Source organism: Oenanthe melanoleuca, chromosome 2 (assembly GCF_029582105.1).
Source record: "Oenanthe melanoleuca isolate GR-GAL-2019-014 chromosome 2, OMel1.0, whole genome shotgun sequence".
NCBI classification, from domain to species: Eukaryota; Metazoa; Chordata; class Aves; order Passeriformes; family Muscicapidae; genus Oenanthe; species Oenanthe melanoleuca.
In genome coordinates, this window is record NC_079335.1 from 60607559 (window position 1) to 60627728 (window position 20170).

Consider the following 20170-nt stretch of genomic DNA (forward strand, 5'->3'; position numbering starts at 1 on the left):
TTGTGTGAAATAGTAAAATATATTTTTTTCTTCTGAATTCACATTCATTGTGGGGCAAGAGAGAACAGTGTGTGGGCTAAGTGTGGTTTGGATATAAATGTTCGGTACATGTTTTGATTATTTTCCCATTTGAAAAAGGTCTTAGACTTCACTCTTTGGTACTGCAATAATTGTGTTTCAGGGCAGAAGAAGCTCATCTCTCTGTTATCTCCAAATGCACACTGTTCAACAACTAGGATGTGTATTTTTATTACATCTTACATTTTTATTAAAATGTGGTGTTGTAATACGATTCCTCTTTCTCCAAGGAGGCTTTTATATATATATGTTTGTTCATATGTATGTACACACACACTCTCATTAAAAATGATTTTGCAATGGGGGAAGAGGGCATTGAGTCCAAAAAGCTAAGTTTTATATATTTTATTCATAAAAACAGATTTGCAACAATTTATTAAAAATTGATCTCATGCAGTATAAGGTTATACAAGAAATTCTTCATTTACATTTTATTCTGGCAGTTCCAGTCTAGTTTAAAGCATTTGTGCACTAACATCATTGGAAAATGCCATTGGGGCACAGCCTCTTCATAAATTTACAGTACATTTTTGCTGCAGTATAAAAGAACAGAAACATTAAATAGCTATATTCACTTGGTTGGTCTTGTTATCTGCAGTAAAGTAAAAAAAATGTTATGGGAGAAACTACAGTATCATTGAGACAAAGAATGTACTGCATGGTTTGAACCTAATAAACGTCACACAGTCAGTATTCACGAAATTACAGACACACACACACACACACACACACACACACACACACTCACCTCCAATGGTCCAATACTTCTGAATTTCTTTTTTTTCCTGCTAAGTTGGAATAATATTTCTACAGAGATCTTTGTGTATACATTATATACAATATAGTAATTTTCTCTTTTTAAAAATTAACATTCCTTTTAAAATAAACCAGGCCCTGATGATATTAATAAAGCAAGAGAATACTGTCAACACACATTGAGTGACGACGTCAGTGTTTAGTGCTTAAACAGAGTAATGAATTCTAGTTTATCTGTGTTTATACTTACATGATTTTTTTGTTCTAAAAGCTACAGATATTTCCATAACCTCTCTTACTGCATGTGCCAAGTGAAATATTTTGTGATGCTCCTGATTGTAAGATTCAGATACATATTCATGTTGGTTTTGGCCACTATGAGGTGTGTTTTATTTTTAATGGAGATTCATGCTAGCTTGTCAAAGCTGCAGTTAAATCCCTCAGCTAATGAACCCCTTCAGCTGTGCTTCAGTCATTGCTGATTCACAAACCTTTGTGCAAATATAATTCCAAAGGTTTGGTCTGAGGGGCGTCAGTGTTGATTAAAGAAAACTGAGAGCCCAGTGGTGCTTCATGTATTTTTTCCCCCCTACTTTTAGCAAATAGCCCTGGCAGTGAGAGGATACATCTCCAGTCCCTTGGAAAAAGAAGCTGCATGTTTGTCTCACCTGTGCCTGAGGGTTTGGCTCCAGAGTTGGTCCAGACCAACACCACTGTCATTCCTCCTAATTACTTTGGTTCAGGGAAAGGAGCTAAAGTATGAAATCCATTGTTTTTTTCACAGTCCTTTCAGGATTCAGGTAAAACGTTCTATAGGTAGATTGGATTTGTCCTCTGCTATCCGCTACAACTGTCACACGTACGCAGGTACAAGCAAACCTTGTGTATATTCACATCCTCGTGCCCTGCAGGCTGCGCCCGCAGCAGCAAAGTGCTGTGCCCTAATCCCTCCCCCCAATCCACTCAGTTAATTGTATTGTAATTATGTGTGACACACTTCAAACGAACTAGGAAAAACAATTCATCCTGTGGCATTAAGACTTTAGTACCCATCTGTCCTCAGTTTCCTGAGTTATCAGCCCTAGGACTTTTTCAGACAGTTTAGCGTGTTATGGTTGGTGGTGTTTATGCTGAAATAGGTGGAGAAACTTTGCTAAAAATGAAGCTGCAGATGGTCAGCAGTCACTACCATTGCCCTGGAGAAGGGGGAAGCGCTCTGCTTGCTATCAGCAGCTCTCCAGCTGGTGGCAACTCAGAGCTGGAGTTCAGGCTCTGCTTGGGTTACACATACAGCTGCAAGGTAAAGGTGACCCTGCTCACAGCGCTGCAGAGTCTCAATGACACCCGAGGAATCATTTCTCACAATTCTTCTTTCCTACTAAGCATCATCCCTGAAATGAAAAAAAGCAAGACTAACCAGTGCAGAATGTTTCCAGCGATTTAACACAACTCTTGTAAAAATGAGTGTATCTATTCCAACATGGTAGAGCTCGACCACTACATTTTTCTTACATGGATACAGTATAGAATTGCATGTTCTCAGCAGCCACGTAAAGCTCAGTGACATTTGAGTGTTTTTTTGTTCTTTTTTCCTAGTGTCTTTTTTGCAAGATCCATATATCCCAGCCTCCTTGTTGCTAGTAGAAATTTTGGAAGAAACATTTTTCAGTGACTTCTAGGTGAAGAAATAAAAACTCCATGAATAAGGCTACAGATCAAACTCCTTGTGTCCTCCTTTGCTTTTTCACACGAGTTACGTGGGCACTCCTGTGACGAGGGCCTCAGCAGAAGTTCCTCTGCGGTAAGAGCCAATGTTACATGTTTGTAGCAGAGTTCTAGGTCAGGTGTTTAGTCCAGTCATTGAGTACTTAAAAGCAGTTCAGGAAGCACTGATCTCCCCCTCCTACAGCCCTGAAACCATCACTCGGAAGGAGGGCGGCACGTGTCTGTGCCGAGGGCTGGCGCTGGGGCTTACACACGGGCTGGCACAGCTGGCATCCACTCCTCCTATGGACGGCAGGTAGGCGTGGTGCAGGATGGGCAGCTGCAAGGACAGCCGGCGCTGTATGCTGCGGAGAGACGGGACAGCAGCGTTAGCCAGGAGGGAGCGCGCCGCGCGGGATGCACCGCGAGGAGTGCACCGATCACATGGATTCACCACGTGGAATGCACCACATGGAGTGCACCGATCACATGGAGTGCACCGCATGGAATGCATTGATCACACGGAATGCACCGATCACATGGAATGCACCGATCACATGGAATGTATCACATGGAATGCACTGATCACATGGAGTGCACCGATCACATGGATTCACCACATGGAATGCACCACATGGAGTGCACCACATGGAATGCACCAATCACATGGAGTGCACCGCATGGAATGCATCGATCACATGGAATGCACCGCATGGAGTGCACCGATCACATGGAATGCACCGATCACATGGAATGCACCGATCACATGGAGTGCACATCACATGGAATGCACCGCATGGAATGCATCGATCACATGGAATGCACCGCATGGAGTGCACCGCATGGAGTGCACCGATCACATGGAGTGCACCACATGGAATGTATCACATGGAATGCACCGATCACATGGAGTGCACCGATCACATGGAGTGCACCGATCACATGGAGTGCACCGATCACATGGAATGTATCACATGGAATGCACTGATCACATGGAGTGCACTGATCACATGGAGTGCACCGATCACATGGAATATATCACATGGAATGCACTGATCACATGGAGTGCACCGATCACATGGAGTGCACCGCATAGAATGCACCGATCACATGGAATGCACCGATCACATGGAGTGCACATCACATGGAATGCACTGCATGGAGTGCACCGATCACATGGAGTGCACCAATCACATGGAGTGCACCGATCACATGGAGTGCACCACATGGAATGTATCACATGGAATGTACCGATCACATGGAATACATCACATGGATTGCATCACATGGATTGCATCACATGGAATGCACCAATCACATGGAATGCACCACATGGAATGTATCACATGGAATGCACCACATGGAATGCACCGATCACATGGAATGCACCGATCACATGGAATGCACCACATGGAATGCATCACATGGAATGTATCACATGGAATGCACCACATGGAATACACCACATTGAATGCACCAATCACATGGAATGCATCACATGGAATGCACCAATCACATGGAATACATCAATCACATGGATTGCATCACATGGAATGCATTGATCACATGGAATACATCAATCACATGGAATGCACCAATCACATGGAATGCACCAATCACATGGAATGCATCACATGGAATGCACCAATCACATGGAGTGCATCACATGGAATGCACCAATCACATGGAATACATCAATCACATGGAATGCATCACATGGAATGCACCAATCACATGAAATGAATCACACGGAATGCACCAATCACATGGAATGTATCACATGGAATGCACCAATCACATGGAATGCATCACATGGAATGCACCAATCACATGGATTGTATCACACGGAATGCACCAATCACATGGAATGTATCACATGGAATGCACCAATCACATGGAATGCATCACATGGAATGCACCAATCACATGGATTGCATCACATGGAATGCACCAATCACATGGAATACATCAATCACATGGAATGCACCAATCACATGGAACGCATCACACTGAATATATCACATGGAATGCATCCCATGGAATGTATCACATGGAATGCACCAATCACGTGGAATGCATCACATGGAATACATCACATGGAATGTGTTACATGGAATGCACCAATTACTTGGAATTCATCCCATGGAATATATCACATGGAATGCGTCACATGGAATACACCACACGGAATACATCACATGGAATGCACCAATCACGTGGAATGCATCACATGGAATGCATTGCATGGAATGCATCACAAGAAATACATCACATTGGATACATCACACGGAATACATCACACGGAATACATCACATGGAATGCATCACACAGAATGCACCACATGGATTGCACCACACGGCTGTTGTGCTCCCAGCCTGCTGCGAGGGAGCTCTCTCTGCCTGCCGCTGTACCCGACAGGGTTAATGCCAAGAGCATTGTGCTTGCTGATGCTGAACTGTGCCACCATGATGCTGTTTTCCCCTTGGGGAATTTTTCTGACAGGTTAGACATGACAAAGGAAACTAAGCGTGCTTTCCCAGCATCCCACAACCCTCTGAAATTCCCAGCCACATTCAGGTTAATTGTTAGACTGCTGATACCAAGAAAAGGGAAAACCTTGAGTTTGCAAAGAGGGTGTATGGCTCTGTGACCCCCACCCCTTGCAAAGTGATCTACTGCCTGCAGAGCCCTGCCCAGCTGTGTAGACATGCAAGAGGTCACAGACTGAGCTTCAAGCCATGCATCATTAGCACAAGAATGTCAGTACTAAGGATGGCATTGCTGCAGCTCCAGCTAAAGCAAACACAGATGCATGGTGGGAGGGATTTGGGACTGATGGCTTTTTGCTCTTTGAAGTAGTTCCTCTTTTAAGTTTGGGTCTGTGCTTTTGAGGTGATAGATGCTTTTGAGTTCTGTCAGTCAGTGCTATGGGACTGAGGAGCTGGCACTCTAAAAGCAGTCCTGCCCAAAACCCATACTAAAATTCAGTGTTCCAGAACTCAACATTCTGTATTCATTTTTCCAAGTGGATTGACATAATGATAACTGGTATAATTTTTTCTTTAAATGAATACTAAATCATGCTCTGAGGTATTCCATCTAAGCCCTTTCCTTGGAGAGGATAGTGCCATGAGAAAAGGGCTCTGCTTCTTCTGTGCTGTGGATATACTAGCACCTTTCACAAAATCAAAATCCTGTTGAGGTTTGCTAGTGTAAAAGATGTTTTCAGTCATTTTATCATCAGGATGGCTTTGCATTTGGAGACATTCACCCTTGAAACAGAGGCACTATCTAAAGAGAAGACAGATGTCAAAGTGACTGAGCTGAACTGAAGACTGACTTTTGGATTTCTGAACAAAAATGCCCATAGAAAGCATTGTATCAGCATAAAAGAGTTTTAAATTTATGTTTACCTGTTATCTGATATAATGACACTGTATAGAAAGGCCTTTATAAAAGGTGTTTGTTTGAAAGCTATAGCCTTTGGACAGCCATTTTGGTTCAAAAGACATTTAATTGGTTTTTTACTTTGTGTTAGGTAGCAAAGACAGATACTAAGGCATCTGTTGCACTGCTTGGGGACCAAGCAGTACAGCTTTTAAATCCAAACAGAAAGAAATGTAGCATTCTCCTCTTTAGTTTCTTCACTACAAACTATGAGGTTTGTACAGAGGTGCAGTAAAAGTAGCTGTTGTCTGCCTACCCAGGAAACTTTTTTATTGTTTCTCCCCCTCAAACTCCTTTTTAAAGTTTCACACAATGCTAGTCCTCAGTGGTGATCATTCTAGTGCTGGCAATTCATTCCTGGAACTAAACAACATCCATTCATTGTTATTTTGCTACTGTGCTCCACTCTTCCTGGTGCTATCAATGAAGTCATGCCTTGTTCCCAAGGAATGCAGAGGGGGCATGGCTTGCTGTTTCCTTGTGCTGAATCCTTATGAGCCTGATGCTGTGGATTGTCATTCTGTCTCTTGTTGAGGGCTCAAATGCAGAATTGCCTGCACTTATTTTCCCACCAGTGGAAATGCTTACTTTGTTCAACTGTTATAGACTTCTCATTAAAGGGCTTTTTGAAACGACTCCAAGAGAATCCAGTTGCATAATCAAGTGAATAGGATTTTTTTTTATCCATTTCAGTGTTAGCCATACCATGGACAAAGCACGTTTATTTAGCTTTGCCAAGGGTGGCTGAGGGAGGTGGGTGGCAAATTCTGCTTTAACCATACTTAAAAGTTTACTTTCACTTGAAAAGTTGGTTCCTGGAACTGGGGCAGAGAACTGGAGCCTGGAGCCTTGCACACAATGAAGATTGTAGACAAAACTCTTAGAGTGAAACATGAAACAAAACAAAACGAATGGCAAAATCCAAAGAAACTTGGTATTTTTGCCTGAAGTGAGAGTATATTTTGTGCCTTGCCTCACACTTTTTAGGTTATTTTTTCCCCCAATATCAGTGATTTTCCTTTCTTCTACTCCTGCCACATTTTGCCAGTGCTTTGGGGGGAACCCCTGGTATCAATACAGGCTGGAGGATGAAGGGATCAAGAGCAGCCCTGCCAAGTGGGAACTGGGGGTGATGGTGGATGAAAAGCTGGACATGATCTGGAAATGTGCACTTGCAGCCTAGAAAGTTAATCATATCCTGGGCTATATCAAAAGTAGTGTGACCAGCAGCACGAGGGAAGTGATCCTGCCCCACTGCTCTGCTCTGGTGAGACCCCACCCAGAATGTTGCATTCAGCTCTTCTCATATAAGAAGAATGTGGACCTGCTGGAGCGAGTCCAGAGAAAGGACACAAAGAAAATCAGAGGGCTGGGGGATGTCTTTCATGAAAACAGGCTGCAAGAACTGGTGTTTTTTGTCTTGGGGAATAGAATTCTCCAGGGAGACCTTACAAGACTTACAAGAAAGCTGAAGAGGGACTTTTTACAAGGGCATGGAGTGAGAGGATGCTGTGTTGTACACAAAGGCTGGTAGATTTAGACTACATAAAAGTAATTAATTTTTATGATGAGGATGGTGAAACACTGCCACAGGTGGCTCAGATGCTCCATCCCCTGACACATTCAAGGCCAAACTGGATGGGGATTTGAACAACCTGATCTACATGAAGCTGTCTCTGCTCATTGTGGGGGGATTGGACTTGTTGACCTTTAAAGATCCCTTCCATCCCAAACCATTATATGACTCTAGGAGTTTGTTTCAAGTTGTCCATACTGTACAGATATATGTGTGAAAGCATATGTATGGTCAAGTACTTTGGAGAGGTGATGGTTGGTAATAGTGGGTCTAGAATCACAAGAAACCAGGAGATGGGAAGCAGAATCCTGATGAATGGCTGCTCTGTTTGTGGAATCTGTGTTAGGGCAAGGGTCCTCAGCTCTGTACAGAAATACCATTTATTAGGGAAACATAAAGTCAGGTAAAACCTTGACTTCCAAAGTCAGTGGACACAGGAACACAGTGCAATGCACATGGGAATGCACAATACCACGAGGGGGGCCAAGGCATTTGAATTATATTTTGGTTTTGTTATAGAAAACCATTAAGATCCATTGGTAAGTGGGGGGACTGAAACAAAGTGCTGCAACATTCAAACATCTGAAGTTCTGTGGGAGTGTGCAAACGATGCCTAAGCACCCAGGGATTATTTCAGTTAATTCTGCAGCACATTAATGTTGATTTTTAGCAAATGTAGGGAAGCTGGAGAAGCTCTAAAAGACTACAGTAAAGCAAAATGTTCTGCTAGCAAGTGACCTAACTATTCTAAACCCACTTTATTTTAATGACACATTTGAGTAAGATCATAGATAGATCATAGATAAATTACTCTCAGTGAAGAAACCAAATAACAAAGGCCTGTTCATGCTGAGGCATATGGCTGCAATGCAATAATCCAGTCATAACCAACATTTTTGAATGAGAATTTTCTGTTACTTAAATTAACATTACTGGCTCTAGTTATGCTTTGAAGTTATGCTTTGAAGGTTACAAAAAACCCTGCATAGAGAAATAGTCTATTAAGATCACAACTTTTAGTGGGGTCCTGCAGAAATCTGTCATCACCTCTACTTAGAGATCTGGAAGACTGCTACATATTGTTGCTGTTAAACTGAGAATGGAATAAATTTTAATGGTGCCAAAAACTAATGACCTGCTGGATGTAGGTCACTGATGAGAAGGGACAACATGCAGGAATGAAAGTGCATAGATGGATGTCTTTGAGGGTCACAGAAGATAAACCACTGAACGTGGCCATCATGCAGATAAGCTGACTGATGTGATCTTTAGATAAGCAGGGCTGCCTGTCAGGAAATGTGCACAGTTTGATACTCATCAAAGCAGATGACTTTGCCTGAGAGACAATTCATCCTACTGGGAAAAGAATTATATCTATTTTAAACTGGTTCAGGCTGTTCTCTGGACCTGAGCTGAGCTGGCACGGTACAGTGTCTATGCACACAGCTAAGCATCCCCCAGGATTGTTGCTGAGCATTACCTGGGAGAGTACAAATGGATACAGCTGTGCTGGGGAGTATGCTTAAAAATGGGAAATCAAAGTGCAGGGCTTGTGCCTGTGCACTGGCATAACTTTGCCTGCTATAGGAGGTGTTAATTTATACTGTGTAGACAGTGTAAACAGGAAAGAAGCAGTCAGCACCCACTTTTTGCTCCTCTCATCTGATGGTCTGACTGGGTATGGAAAATTTTACATGGCAGTATGGAAAACCTACTGGGTCCTGCCCAGCAGGAACTGCCAAGGGAACTGAGAATTGTCTCTAAGTCATACAGACTTCATTTTCCTTGGGTGCAGGGTTCTAAATCTGAGACAAGTACAAAAAAATTGTTTTCCACATTCTGATTGAGACAATGTAAACATCATCCCATCAACAAATGTGAAACAACTTCCTGCACTACTGCCTGAGGTGTGTGTATACTGTTGTGCCTTTACTTTGTGCACAGCTGTAGAGTAAAGGATCTTACAATGTGTCAAATGTAGCACTAATGATAAGAAAGAATGAAAAAAATTCCAAATCAGCTCTTTTCTGGACTCTCTAAGAGCTTTCATACTAAAAGATTCCAGTTCTCATGAGTGCTGACAAGCACAGGAAGCTGGGATGATTTTTTTTTCCCACAGCCATTAAAGAGTTAAAATTTCTGCAGAAAAATGATTGTCTTGACATCCTCCTTTCACAGGTTTATGACCAAGAGGAAATTTTTTTCAGACTAATGTCCTTGAGATTTGTGTTCTTGAATAAGAAATAAGTTTCTCAGACTGTGTGACTACCTATCAGATACCCTATGTATAAAATGAAATGAGAAAGAGAGAAAATACAGCTTGCCTTTAACTCCTCTTCCTTTTTTTTTTTTTTTTTTTTTTTTTTTTTTCAAAAATTATACATTTAGCAGCCATCAAAGGACAGAAGTGCTGCCAGACAAGTTGAAAAACAAGCCCAGAAGTGCAGAAGGATATCTTAAAGAGTACAAACTTTGGAGCGAGGCAATCTCTTGTCAAAAAGAGGGAAGTCCTGAAGACAGGATTTCCTCCCTGGCAGATCCACTGTGTGTGGGCAGTGTGGCTCTGGTACCCAAAGTGCCAACTCCTTCTCAGGAAAGAGACTGGCCCTTGGACCTGGCACAGTCACAGCTGTGCAAGTGCTCAATGACACTGTTTAGGTTTAGCAGGACTTTATTAATTGCTTTCCATAAATGTCAGACACTGTCCAGATTCATACTGACCCACTCTTCAGAACCTTTAGGAAATCTCAATCTTCTCATCAGTTATTACTAACCTGGAGGAAGTTCTGCCACCACCAAATATGTTTCTTTTTCTTTGTCTGTCTTAAATCTGTATTGAGACGATTGGATTATCTGAGTGTCCATGTTTTTCTTAGCATCTTTCTTAATGTAAGTGGGCCACATGTGGATGAGGCTGCATTCACACTACATTATTTCTGACAAATGGTGCTGAAAAAAACACAGGCCTTTAAAAGCTATGCATTAAAGCACTTTGCCCATGAAGCCATGAGTGCCCATGAAGTCGCGAGAGCTCTCTCAGCAAGAGCCCTGCTCATGAGAAATTACAAGATATTTCATCTACTGTGGGGTTTCTTTTTGGTGCATATGTGTGTGTGAATTAGCTTCTTTGCAGGTTTGGGTTGGGTTTTTTCTTGGAGTGCAAGGACAGATTTAAAAATCCACGTGTTTTCCTGCTCCAGGTAGTACAAGGCAGCAGCTACTATCTGCAATCAGTCTTGTGCTGCTGATGTAACGTGACTCATTCTAGTAATCTGTTTAACTTATTCTGTTTTTAAATAAGCTTTTAAATTGCCCAGGAGTCTGACAGCTATTAGCTCAGACACTGATGAAGAGATGCTCATGTAACCATGTGGGAAGAGCTGCTCCAGGACATGAGAACGGCGCTTCCCTGAGCTCTGGCCATGGCAGGTCCTGCTCAGCTGGAGGATAGGACATGAGTTTATTGTATAGGTTCCTAGAGAGAAAAGCTGACAGAAGAAGACTCTTTCCCCTCTGTAAATCTAGCTAGTGTTTTGTACCATCCTCTCCTTGTAGCTGCAGCATTGTTTCTAAGGGAAACTACTTAGTGCAGGCTTTCCTGTGCCAAAACTCAGGTCCAGCTGCTATGGCAACGTTGAAAAGCTCTCAGGACATTTTTTATTTCTCATCTAGCTTAAGAATGGAAAAGAACAAAATGTCTATGTACACTATGAACCCCTCTGCTTGGTGTGTGGAAGGACTTGGACTTTTGACAACAGTCATAAGACATTTGTGCACATATGTACATCCTCTTCTCTCCTCCACACACTGGTGGTTGGGCACAGCTCATCCTGTAACTCTGCTGAAACTCTGGACATCATGCTATGGAGGTTTCCAGCAGGAGGAAAGAAGCATGTTGATTTGCCTTTGGGGCACCTTGGGGTCTGAAGCCCCTGATATCCTTTAAGTTCCATTGGGGTGGTGAGCTGGTGGCAGGGAGGCATCACAGTACAACCTTGCTGCCTACCAGTGCTTCAGGAGGTGCCATTCACATTCCCTGTTGCTGGTGTTTCAGGCTCTCTCTGTAACCTGGGCTGGCTCAAAGGGGGTTACAGTGAAGGTCTTTGCATTAAAAAGTGCATGGAAGGGAAATACGGGCTTTGATGAAATGTAATAATTTAAATTAATGTCTTGTCAGCAAGGTAATGATGTATACTTACTGTTCTGGAGAGTTGATGTCTTCTATGGGATCTTTGCTTGTTCTGGAAGGGTCTGATGAGCCCCACTGTGCTGGTGGATTTTGATCAAGATGATTTTTCAAAATGGCTTTCTCACCATCTGGTGGACAACACATTCAATTTTACTTTACTGTGATCAAGTGACCATTTAAACATTGTTTCATTTTAACTTTTTTCAGATATCCATAATACCACAAAGTAACATATTCTAATATTACATATTATTATTATATTATTGAGACAATATATTCCAATATAGTCTCAAGTTTTACTGTGAGACTATGGTACTCTTATGTTTTGGATGATGTGCTCTGCCATAGGAACCACCATGAAGAAACAGAAAAGTGACAAAAGTGACATCATGCTCTCCCATCTAGTCTCAGGCTATGTGAAAAATAATGTAACTATACTGTTCCTGCAGTTAGAAATTGTAACCTTTTCATAAACCCTTTTTCTTAAGACTTCCTAGAAAAACTATAATCTCATTGATGTATAAACCCTTGATACTCTTATGATCACAGGCAATTAAATGCTGTCATTTGCTGTCATCTGCTACTGCCATCATTTTTAGCATGGAAACATGATTCATATCAGTTGCACTGTTCCACAGGCTGTCTGCAGCAAGGACAGCTAATGTCTTTACACTTTTTTCTTTTCTACATAGTGATAACAAGACAGATCATAGTTCTGGTTCCCCTGGGTGTCCTGGGAGTCCCTTCAGCTGTGCTGAAGCCCATGGCATCATTCTCCCTGAGAAACCTGGGCAAATACAACCATTTTAAGAAGTTCCTTTCCATTCCTGCCGGCTTTTTCAAAGCCTCTTTCTGTGGTAAGCCAAATAAAATCACATGGAAAGCATCTGAATAATGAGGGCAGTTCACAGTTTTCATAAATAATTACAGAGAGCTCCAAATCCATCACCAGCAGTTGTTTGCCACACAAACAGAGGAGCAGTGATTGCTGCAGGCATTGAGGCAGCATGGAAGAGGAGTCTGAGGGAAATTCTTGAAGAGAGTACTGGAGGATTTGAACATAAAATTGGGTACAGGGGGGAAAAGCAGGAAAAGAGTAATTAAAAAAAGGAAAATGGCATGAAAGCCCGTGCATTTTGAAGGGTTAAACTTCTCTCTTGTAATAATGTTCAGAAGCCCCAGATAATGCTCAGCTCCCAGCATGCTAGGAATATATGTTATCAACAGGCACTGGGGGGACAAATCAAGTAGCAGAAACACAAACTGAGGAAAGAAGCTGGAGGCATAAATGTTTTGAGGGCAAACTCCAACATCTATAATTGCCCTCCCAGCAAGGTCATCCCTGGCATTATTTGATAGCATTCACTTCATGCTGTGAAAAACCTAACAAGCAAGCAACAGCCAAGTGTGGAGGTGAGGAGGCAACAATGTGCAGACACAGGGATCACTACAGCTTGGAAGAGGAAACAAGATTTTTCATTTATGTTGCACTGAAGAGAAGGATCTGGGTGAGAAAGGAGGTGAACACATGAAGCTGCTTTGGTTGGGGCAAGAAAATGTCAGTAGAAGAGAACTAAGGAGTTCAGTTGTAGCAGTTGTAGAGTGTTTGAAATTCAGAGATGGCAGGATTCACTGATGGTTTGGATGTGAAGGGAGTACAGCAAAGAGCCAAATCTGACAGTGGCTAAGATAAGCAGTGAGGTCTATCATCTCAGGGCTGCCTGAAGTTTGCTGGTGTGGCATTTGCTGTCACAGGAGTTCAGTTTTTATTTTCTGTACATTGCACTTCTTTGTATATCAAGTTTGACATTTGCATAAAAGTCTTGTGATGTCTATAAACAGACTTGTAGAAAAGAACACTTTTTGCTTCCGTGATTAAAACCAACATTTAGTCCTGAGCTGATCTAAGCTGACAATGGAAACTGCTGACTTTTTGATATAGACCAAAGTAAAAATTTGAATAATCCTTGTAATTAGGGATGGAAAAGCTCTAAGATCTAATTATTTTAGGGTTCCAACTCCTCTGGCCAAGATAAGCAATTTAATGTTTTACAAAGCCACTAAAGATATAATTCTTCATCAAATTATTGGAAAATACAGCTGTTGCTGTCTGTGAATATGTTATTTAGCAGAATAATGTGTGTTGTACACATGAAAGGAGTTTCATCTACTTTCAGATGTGCTGAGAGAGGGAGAGAGAGAGAAGGAGGTGGTCCTTGTCAAAAAGGTGGGGGATTTAGTTTAGAGTAGATCAGAAATCATATATTCTCTTCCTACTCACCTCTCAACACCAACTGCCCATATATCACGGTGTGTTATTCTTAATAGACTCTTTTCTACCACTCTTGCAGATGACTTGCCCTTAATACACTGAATAAATTTCTGCATACAAGGCTACCAATGCAAGTTTTACTGTATATCTATAAAATACAGACAAAATGCACATAAAATTGTCAATTTTTTTTTTTCTTTTTCATTTGCTTCTTTCAAAATTAAAAAAAAAAGGTTAGGTAATTCTTATTTGTTAAGCATTCTCAGAGAGGAGTTGTTGGGTTTTTATTTTGCAGCTATGGAAACTAGAATATCTTTATTTTTCATTTACCTTTCATTTAAATAATGAAGAGCAAGATTCTCACTTAGTCATATGCTTCTGGGAGCTGGAGCTTAAAGAAAAAACACTATTGCCATATGCACTTAAAAAACTTAAGGTTTAGAAAACTAGTTTTATATATGTGAACAACTGAAAGTAGTGGTAAACATTTGATTTCCCAGTTTCCCCTGGAAAGTATAACAGTATATAGTATATATAGTATATATAGTATATATGTTTTTGATACTTTCCCATCTTCTCTTCCTCTGTCCATTAAGAATGCAGGTTGGAAAACGCCCTTCCTTCCCAGGTTACTGTCTGACACTGCAGATTCTGCCCAGTGAGTTGCACCAGAATGATGTAACTACCTTTTAAATTGAAATTACATTAGCCAGAAGCACCTTCTAAATAATTTTCACCTTTGTAGACCTCAAAGCGGAACTCATAAGCCTGGATAAGTGATGCCTGAGCACTCTCTATTCAGAAAGCTGTTGGGAGAAAAGACAAACACATCTCAAGGGCCTCACAGAGCACTCAGCCATGGGCTCATTATAAACAAACTCGCTGCCAGTGGCTGGTGGGAGCCAGAAGGCTTTAGCTCAGGACCTTTGCCTACCTGTAGCAGAGACAGCTTCCATTTACAGAGCTCTGAGCTGCAGGAGCACACTGATGCAGGCTGCTGAGGGGCTCAGCCAGGAGGTCACTGCTCCCAGCTGCCCTCCTCTCCCTCTGCCTGGGGTGACCTATAATCACTCTGCAACCTCGTGCTGCCAGAATTACCTGGGCAGGTTTAAATGTGCCATGAATATTAAAAACCCTCATTCAGCTGCAGGCAGAAAGCACCAGGTGACTGATGATGCTTCAGTTTCTTCCAAGAGTTTGGAAAACATTTTTTTTTTAACTACAGGCTTGTTTTGTTGCTGTTTGTACACTGCAGCTTTATTGAACATCTTCATCATTAGACTTTAGCAGCAATACTCCTCTGATGGCTTAGAACTGGATGACAGAACTACTCTTCATCCAATATCTTTCAATTCTACTGTTGTTCCTCTTTGCTGGAAAGCATATATTATGCTCCACAAAGAAGTAAGTGTGGTTTTATAAGGACTTATAAGATCTGGCAGAGGTAACTTTGCTGATTTACTACAGAGCTCAAGAAACTTTAAAACTAGAGGCAGATTTTGAAAAACTGCCGTAATTTTTCCCAGTTCTATTGCTTGAACTGTGAAACATAACTAGCCAGTCTCTGTTTTTCATGTGAATAGGGTGCTAGGAAAGTAAACTGAATGGAAAAATTAAAATGATCACATCATCTGCTGGGTAATCAGAAAAAAGTTCTCCTGAAGTAAGCACACTGCACAGGCAATCTAAATCATAGCCCCTCACAGTTGTGTTTTGAGAGGAAGATTAAAAAAAAACAAACTGGCAAGATTTTGCTCTGTTTTATTCTACTTTAAATCAGTAGAAGTTCCTTTTACTACAGATTCATTTCTGTGCAAGAAAGGGCAGGTACTGATCCTCAGACAGGTTGGTCTCCCTGTTGATATAGAAACAAGCTCTAATTTCAGGATTGAATCCATTTGTTAGGCTTCATAGAAACAAGCATACATATCTCTATATATCTCTATGAAGGAAGGAACTATATTCTTGCTTCAAACAAGTATCCATTTAAAAGAGTTATTTCTGAAAGCCCTTACCTTTGAATCTATTTTTCAGTCTCAAGCTTAATGCTTGAATCGTATGAACTTCATGGGAATAATATTTCCCCCATCTATCACAGATGAACTCTGTTTTGCTTTGCATTTGTGAGCAACATGCCTTTGAAATCTGTTTTTCTTTGAGCTGCTTTTACATGGGGAAAAACTAACACCAGGAAACATCCGAGTGGGGTGACAAGTGACAGTATGTAGGCATATCTGACATGTAAATGAATGCTCCCAGCCCATTCACAGCAATGAGTAAAGACTGTTTTCTGTCTTAAAACAAACAAGATTTTTTTGAGCAAGGAAGGGCTCCTGCAGAGAGAGAACCTGCAAAAAGTATTGGCTCATAAGAGGGGACTGTGGCAAGGCTGTCTCTTGCTTCTTCTGTACATCCCATAGAATGGCTGTCATTCCCTAATTTCCCTAATATGCTTCTCTGAAATGTACTGGCCAAGGTAGAAATAGAGGGAGATTTTCTGCAGGATTTCTTCTGAGCTTTGCTTTATATGAAACTCTCTCAATCCATGATTTTGTGAATTATGTCACATGGAAATAATTTCATGTATTAAAACATCAAAAGGAGTCAAGTAGAGTAAGACAGCGTGAATTCCAAGTGTAGCAAAATCATCTAGCCCCCTCATCCCCTCCCCTTCCTTTACACAGCATCACAGTTGAGGCACTTGTCCTCCTTTTTCCCAAATGTCAGCCTGGCAAACACAGCCGTGCCTCCAAGCCTGACTGCTCGTGCTGAGTGGCTCTGTCAGTGACAGTGCTGAGCCAAGTGCTGGCCTCCCCCACACCCATCCCTGCCTCAGACCCAGGCTACAACGTGGCTCTGCCACTCCAGCAAGGCCACCAGACCCCACAAATGCCAGGGGAGAAGTTAATGCTGCCCTGTGCACAGAGCTGAGGTCACCAGCAGGCACAGTGACTCAAAGCCATCTGAGGAATGCAGGAAATGAAGTTAAGGGGATGCCCTTTTAAATTCAGATGGGGAAGCCATTTGAAGTATCAGAGCCATTGCCCGTGGAGCATGCTGAAAACTGCTTGACCAGACAAAGCTATGTGGCAGTGCAGCTAAAAAGCTGCATTAAAAGAAAGCTATCAGGCCATAAACCACAAATCACATTTTCCTAATTGCTTTTCCTACATAGCCAATTGCTGTAGATGTCTCAGGGACATTATGCATTTGTGAACAAGAGTTGAGTGTCTCAGATAATATCTCTCTTTAAATGAGATGTACTGAAATGTGCTGTAAAGAAGGAGTCCCTGTGCCAGCAAAGAGCTCCTGGGATATACCAGGAGCTGTTGCTGTTAATAACTAACCAGGAATCTCAAAGTTATGAAATGCTGCCTGAGGTCAGGCAGATATAGGAGTTCACAGCTGTATCTACCTATTTTGGATAAGTAATTTCACTTTTGTATCTCAAATCAGTATCTTTTATGTAAATGAGGTTGGTGGGGAAGGAAGAGATGAATCAAATAACCTCCTTTGGCTATAGGAATTAGGACTTTTAACTCTGGGCAATTTTTACAGATCCGAATCCTACTGAAGTGTACTATGACATAAAAGTTTGATCGGGGCTTGTTTGAGATGCATTGCCTAAACCCCCTGTTATGATCTGCTCTGTGAAGAGCAGTGCCCTGAGTTTGTGTAAGCAATAGCAATGGGGTTACACTACATGGCATTCTCCCCCAAAACAGCAAGGTATTTTATAGGAACAATTCACATTGAAGTGAACCACAAAGAGAATGTGGCAAATTATCTGCATGATTTTTAGCTCCATGTCAGCTGCTATTTTGAGCCTCTCTCTTCACTGTCCTATTCCCTCTCTCCCAGCTCACATTTTCACAAGATCAAGGAAGGCACAAACCTCATCATCACCTTTAAACCAATATTGGACTGGCTTCCCCAGTTGCACAGTGGGGATGAGAGAGATGGTCACTTCTAGGTCACGCTAATAGATTATTTACAATTCTGAAGCTTTACTCGAGTACCACCAGGGATGCAGAATTTCAAGTTTCTGTACTTTCCTTCACTGGGAGCTCATGAAATGCACAGCTACAGAAAGCATAGTCATGTCATTCAGAGTTAGCTTTCCTGTAGCCGTAAGGGCAAGAATTTTTTTAAGTACCATTTAAGTGATGTCTGTTTGAATCTGCACAGAAGCAGCAGTGACTCAGCAGCATGAATTCTCCAAAGCCTTGTTATTTTGATTGGAATGGCAAATTTATATTAAGCACATGGGTTGACTATTGGGAATGGGTGCAGTGAGAGAAGCAGACAGGAGAGTTAGACGTAGATAAGGGACAGGGAAATGAAAGATAAGAGGAAGGAGAAATGGAATTGGAGGGACAGGAAAAGGCTAGAAAGGGCTGCTGATCACAGTGGCTCAGAGCCTGGAAGTATGAATATTTAATGCCACTTGTGTCAGAATCAGGAACCACTATAATATGCACACGTGGAGTCTTTGCCACCAGGTGTGGGACCAAACTTCAAGCACTTTCTGCAAATTGGGGTCCAGGTCTTCCTCATTCCCAGGTGAATGGATGCTCTAACCTTTCCATATACATTTGGACAAGGAAAAGCATCTTTCTCCACCTGTCCCACCTTTTGTGTGGAGCTTTATGTGGTAGGTCCACTGAGACAATTCTGTGTCCAGCAATGTCAGTATGCAGAATATCTACCCTATAAATCCCAATAATACATAGTTCCAAGCTACTCTGAACATTAAGGCTCCATGCTTACAGATGATTTTAAATATGCACCCCACAGCAGAAATGTAAAAGCTGTACTGGGAGAAAATTAGCATCAAGGACAATTTTGGATGCTGTTGCTTAAAGCAGCAGTTAGCCATCAATGTCTTTTGTAGACATAGCCACAAGTAAGTCCAGAAAGGTTATATTTTATCCTTGATTTCTTCACCAACCTCCTACTGCTAATGGAGTGCATCTTGCTGTGGGAAGCATCCATCCTAAATTTATACCCAGTGTATTTCTTGAGAATCATTTTTTGTTTCTCATACCCAAAGTCAGATGGGCATTTGGCACAATGCAATATATCTTTTCTGCTTGAAATATTATTCATGATTTATCATTTTTCCCAGAGCATCTGACATGAGAGGAACATTCTATGTGTTCCTTTCAAACTGCCTCATCCCACTCACTGATGTTAGTTCTTGCTCCTGATCTCAGCCCAATAATCACACGCCTCCAGCAGCTATTTACGTTTTCCTTTTCCTCCTTTCCCCTCTTCTGGGCTTTTTTTTTTTTTTTTTTCACTTTTAAAAAGGACACTGGGAAGTCTCCCTTTTTCTTCTTTTTGCCACAAGTTATACAACCCAGAGCATACCCAGGCTAAAACAAAAGGTGCAAGAAAAAGTAACCTTATCCAACCGAAATTTCAATAGACTTTAAAAACATATGTGGACTGTTGCTGTTGTTCTAAAATTGTTCTTCAAATTTATTCATAGGAGTGACTTCTGTCCCATTTAATCAAGACTGTGGTGCCACATCAATAGGAAGCCTGAGCCTTGCAGTGCAGCAAACATGCAAATACACAAATTCTGAGCACAGAGCAACCAGTTTTTCATACACCATAGTAAAAGTCAGTTTTACAAAGCTGTTTGCTGGAAGTAACAAAGTAGATCCATTCTAGAGTCAGATATGGAAGGTGGGTGTCCTGGCTTCCATTTTTATTGCACTGTGCACCAGATTTTATTGCTTCCCAAAAAGCAAAATGGCTCTAATGGAAGCAATTCTCTTGCATGTATTTCTTCAGGGAGCAGTGCAAGAGACACAGGAGAAACAACTTAGGAATATTACAGTTGTCATTAAATCCTTTTTTATCAGTTCCTAGGGAAGAATTTTCATACATGAGTGGCTTCAATTCTGCATTTAGAATCCAAATCAGCACTGAAATATTTACATCCTTCTCTTTTACGTGCTTGGTAGCAGTGTCCAAAAGCAGGATTTCAGCATCCTAGTCAGGCAAACACAAATTGGACTGGGCTTAAAATTCTGTGACTTTCCTCTCTCCATGCAGCACAAAAAACTTGACCTCTGAACAAGTACACTTCTAAAAGTTTCCCACTTCGCCATATGTATTACAATAGAAGACATATGT

The 20170-nt window shown here is 41.5% G+C and overlaps 1 protein-coding gene across 1 annotated transcript in view; it reads right to left on the reverse strand.

Moving 5' to 3' along the window:
- Positions 1–408: 408 nt before the first annotated feature.
- Positions 409–20170, reverse strand: part of GABBR2 (gamma-aminobutyric acid type B receptor subunit 2) — a 447388-nt gene continuing 427626 nt past the window's right edge. Inside the window, exons 18-19 of the mRNA XM_056485688.1 lie at positions 11762–11879; positions 409–2903 (exon numbers count right to left, since the gene is read on the reverse strand). Coding sequence (XP_056341663.1) covers positions 2738–2903; positions 11762–11879 — 284 coding nt within the window. The 3' untranslated portion in view covers positions 409–2737. The remainder of the gene's footprint in view (positions 2904–11761; positions 11880–20170) is intronic.